General features: G+C 55.0%; 1 protein-coding gene across 1 annotated transcript; it reads right to left on the bottom strand.

Moving 5' to 3' along the window:
* Nucleotides 1-2,780: 2,780 nt before the first annotated feature.
* LOC125540752 (uncharacterized protein At4g15970-like) lies at nt 2,781-4,226 on the bottom strand. The gene is made up of 2 exons (XM_048704322.1): nt 3,935-4,226; nt 2,781-3,838 (listed from the first exon to the last, which is right to left on the bottom strand). Exons 1-2 carry the CDS (start codon nt 4,103-4,105, stop codon nt 2,963-2,965), a joined length of 1,047 nt encoding a protein of 348 aa, XP_048560279.1. The 5' UTR covers nt 4,106-4,226; the 3' UTR covers nt 2,781-2,962.
* Nucleotides 4,227-4,510: the final 284 nt, after the last annotated feature.

Genomic DNA, 4,510 nt, shown 5'->3' on the forward strand with positions numbered 1-4,510 from the left:
GCTGCATCTTCTCCACCGCTCTACGCAGTCGCTTGAACTGCGCGCCAAGCGCAAGCTCGGGCCTCGCTACGCCGGACCCTTCCCTATTTTGGAGCGCATTGGGAAGGTGGCCTATCGTCTTCAGCTTCCAGCCCGCGCTCGCATCCACGACGTCTTCCATGTGGGGCTGCTCAAGTTTCGTGGCGAGCCACCAGCGGCTCCTCCAGCGCTTCTGTCAACCGCCGATGGTCGCATTCTTCCAGAGCCGGCAAAGGTGTTGCAGGCACAGCTTCGTCGTGGCGTCTGGTTCATCCTTGTTCAGTGGGCGGGCCTTCCGGAGGAGGAGGCTACTTGGGAGCAGCGTGAGGATTTTCGCCAACACTATCCAGACTTTCAGCTCGAGGACGAGCTGTTTGCGCAGGCGGGGAGAGATGTTATGACCGGTTTGGTCTATACTAGGAAGAGGCCCACCGGGCATTAGTATTAGGGGCTTGGCCCACAAGTTATCTTAGGCAAGTTATTTTAGGCAAGTTATCTTAGGCTAAAGTTATAAATACTAGTTGTAAGACACGGTTGAAATCAAGCAATAAAGATATTATCATCTTCTGTTGCCCGGCTCCCTGAGGAGCCGGAACCCTGGCCGCCGCCGCCTCTAAACCCTAGCCGCGACGGCGCTTGTCCGCCGGCACGCCCGCTCAAGCCCTCGCCCCACTCCTCCTTGCCCATACAATCTGCGCCGGAGGCCTGGTAGGAACCCTAGTCCTACCAGCAAGACCCTTTTATGTATTTTAGTTGCGCAAAATTAATCGTTCCCCTGCAGTATTGGAAGTATCACAACTTCAAAATTGACTTCAGAATTTTCTTCCAAATAAAATTTCATCAACACAATATAGGTAAAGGAAATAGTTTATGTTCAACTTTTAGCTTCTGATTTTGATCGCACCGCTGATTACAGATGCATCTCCATTTTCTTAAAAAACAAATTCAGAATTTCTGTTAGTTAAGTTGTGGACCGATTTGGTGCTGGTAGTACAGAACATCTTGGATGTTAGCAATACGGCACGTAATCTAGGTAATGGGTAGTTTATGTTCATCTTCTATCTTCTGATTTTGATCGCACCGCTGATTACAGATGCATATCTATTTTCTTAAAAAACAAATTCAGAATTTCTGTTAGTTAAGTTGTGGACGGGAAAATATATAAGAAAGGTCAACCAAGGCTCTCTCATCTGCGACCGCGCCGCCCCCGCGGGCGGCCGGCCGCGCCTCCCCTCCTCCCCCGCGCGCGTCCCCCTCCCTCCTCCTCCTCCCTGCCGCCGTCACGGGCGCCCGCCTCGGGCCTGGCCCGGTCGACGTTGGTGGCGGCGGCCTCCGGCCCTTCCCCGTCTAGGGTTTCTCCGGCGCGGGACGGAGCGGCTCCCGGCGGTGTCTTCAGGCGGCGGCGGTCCTGCGTGGCGGCGGGGTGTCCTGTCGCAGGCGGGGGCGGACTCTGGGCGGCGGCGGCGCCGTTGGCGGTGAGGCAGCGTGGCGGCACGGGCTGGCAGCGTCCGCCCGGCACAGATCTGGGCCCTTCGGGCTCCATCTGGGTCGGGGCGGGCCGGCGACAGGCATGGCGTCAGCGTGGCCTTCAGGAGGCGGTGACGAGCTGCGATGATCGGCGGGTTGCTGGCGGCGTCGACGCCAACTTGCTGCAGCGTGGCCGGCGGGGCTTAGCGGGCCCGTTTCAGGCCTGGCCGGGCCAGGGGTGGCCTGGTATGCCCCGCTGCCGTGTCTGGACAGCTACCGCGACGATGCCGGAGGCGCGGGCCTCCCGCACGACGGCGGTCGGGGTGGTTCCCTCCCGCTCGGTCTTGATGCTGTTGCTCCCGTCGCTCGGATCTTTTCTCCAGTCTTCTTGGCCTCGTGGTGATGTTCGCAGCGAGACGGTGTTGGTGGCGGCGCAACCGTGATGGCACATAGTTGGGCGGTGGTTTGGCTGGTTGGTTCCGATTGGCTGGTGGGGTTTGTCGTGCGGGAGAAATCCTTGCCGGGTCGTCCGGCTCCGATGCGGTGACACCGGCGGGTGCCACTATCCCTTCTTGGAGGGTGTCGGGAGTAGCTATCCCCCACATCCCTCTGCATACTGGGGAAAACCCTAGGACTTGTCCGGGCAGCAGCGTCGTCGGCGTCGCATCCCTTCTTGGAGGTGATGCTTAGTTCGCAGTAGATCGGAGCCTCGGGCTGTTGTGGTTTGGTTCCGGAGGGCTCAGCGGTCGCGGGTTTTCCACGCTTTGTCGAGCTGCCGCCGTTGGCATTTTTTCTTCTTCTTTTTCTTGGGCTTGTTGTGCTGCTCGCCCCAGCATTGTGATATGTACAATGATGATTTTTTTTGGAATACAAAGCGGGGGAAACCCTTTTTCGATAAAGTTGTGGACCGATTTGGTGCGTAGTACAGAACATTTTGAATGTTAGCAGTACGATTTTTCCAATGGGGCTTATTAAGATAGTACTAGTATGTTCTGTAGACCACGGAGAATAGATCTATGCACACTGGCGCTTGTTATTTTGCTTCCATTCATTTTCATGAACCTGGCTTGGATGAATGACCAAGAAATACAATTATTATTGAAAGTTGTATTGCTGCATATTTCACCTTATCACCAGTGCAAGCAATTTTACTACCAGTACCAAAACAACTTAATCCATTTCTCCTATGGGGCTTATGAACATAGTACTGCTTTCATTCATTTACATGGTCCTGGTTTGGATGAATGACCAAGAATGCAATTTAAATTCAAGGTGGTAATACTGCATGGTTCACCTTGTCACCAATGAAAGCAATCTTACTAACAGTACCAAAACAATTCAATCCTTTTCATCGATCCATTGCACAAGTCCGACCAATTTCATCCAGTAAAACAACTGATTACTCCTGTTATCCATAATAAAAACTTGTCTAGCTAAAATCTCGAACAAACACGAGCCACAGCTCACGGACAGCGTCTCAGTAGATGAGCGTGGTGGTGCTGTTGCCGAGCAGCTCCTGCTGGGCCCTGAACTGCTTCCACTCGTCGAGCACGCCGGCGAGCGTGTCGATCTTCTTCTGCAGACCGATGAGGCAGTTGGCGTGGTACGTGCACACCTCGTAAAAATTCTTCTTGTTCTCGCACACGCCGCTGAAGTAGACGGTGTCGATCAGCATCAGCGTCACCCCGTGCCGCGCCGACAGCTCCTTCTTCACCTCGCCGAACACGAACTGGTCATGCTCCCCGGGGTACCGGTTCCTCGCCTCGTACCAGTCCTGGAAGAAGGCCAGCGTCCGCGCGTTGGGCCTCGCGTACACGAAGCCGCCGTTGGCCGCCTTGTCGAGGTCATAGGGATTGTTGCCCAAGAACTGGTCGCACGCCAAGGCGATGTCGGCGGCGACGGGGAAGCGCAGCAGCGGGTTCCGGAACCACACGATGTCCACGTCTGTGAACACAAAGCCGAAGCCCAGCCCCAGCACCCGCGCCTGGAACCGGTTCCGTGCCCACATCAGCTCCACGTAGTCCTTGCTCATGAACGTCACCTCCCCCGCCGCCGTTCCTCCAGGCTCGCCGTCGCTGCTGCGGCCACCGCTGCCCAGCGGGTAGCAGAGCGGGTGCATGTGCTGGCACCGCTCCAGCGCCTTGGCGTCCATGGCCACGATCACCAGGTGCTTCAGCAGGGGCTGCGTCCGAACGCCCAGCCTGAAGCTCTCCAGGAAGAGCTCCAGGAGCGACCCCGGCAGCGTCAGCGCCTCGTTGACGAAGGTCAGTATGACCGTCTTGTCCTCCATGGCCGCGCTTCTCAGAAGCTCCACAAGAAGGCTGTCTTCTTCTTTACTCTTCACGGCCGGAACCTGCATGCAGCGCCAAAGTTCTGCAGAGTCAGACATGCACAAGGAAAACTAGTTAACCAAGAGACAATGATCAAAAGAGGAAGATAATGCATGTACCATGCTGAGGTTTTTTCTGCTCATGAGATGTGTTTGGCTTCCATTGTTGTCCAACGCCAGCTCGGGGCTGCACGGGCAGTTGGGAGCAGACGACGGCACCAGCAGCACGACAAAGGCGGCCGTGATCGCTGCTCCCACAACGAAACCCAATAAATCCCTCAGCGAGTACATTACTGCAGCCTGCTGGTGATGGAACAGAAATTCCAAACTGTTAGACAGTCTCAGCTTCCAAGAGCCCAGAGCACAGTACAACTGTACCCTGTGGTATAGCACTAGTGCTTATGAAGTGGACTTCGATGCGCAACGAGGCCAAGATTTCAGATCTTCTTCTGTCACAACAAAGAAAAAGGAAACGAGATCTCGAGACGTTTGGGCAATTAATACAACAGTTGACTAGACTTGATCTTTCTTTCTTTATAACACTGACTATGAACTGGAATCGCTCACGCACACAGAATCCGATGAATTTGAGGGGGCTAGATTTGTCGATTGCTGATCTGGATTGTCATGAGATGCGCAACTTGGCAAGTCATACACTGGGAGCGTCTTCTCAGTTTATTCGTGGGATGGCGGAGA

The sequence above is a fragment of the Triticum urartu genome, chromosome 2 (assembly GCF_003073215.2).
Source record: "Triticum urartu cultivar G1812 chromosome 2, Tu2.1, whole genome shotgun sequence".
NCBI classification, from domain to species: Eukaryota; Viridiplantae; Streptophyta; class Magnoliopsida; order Poales; family Poaceae; genus Triticum; species Triticum urartu.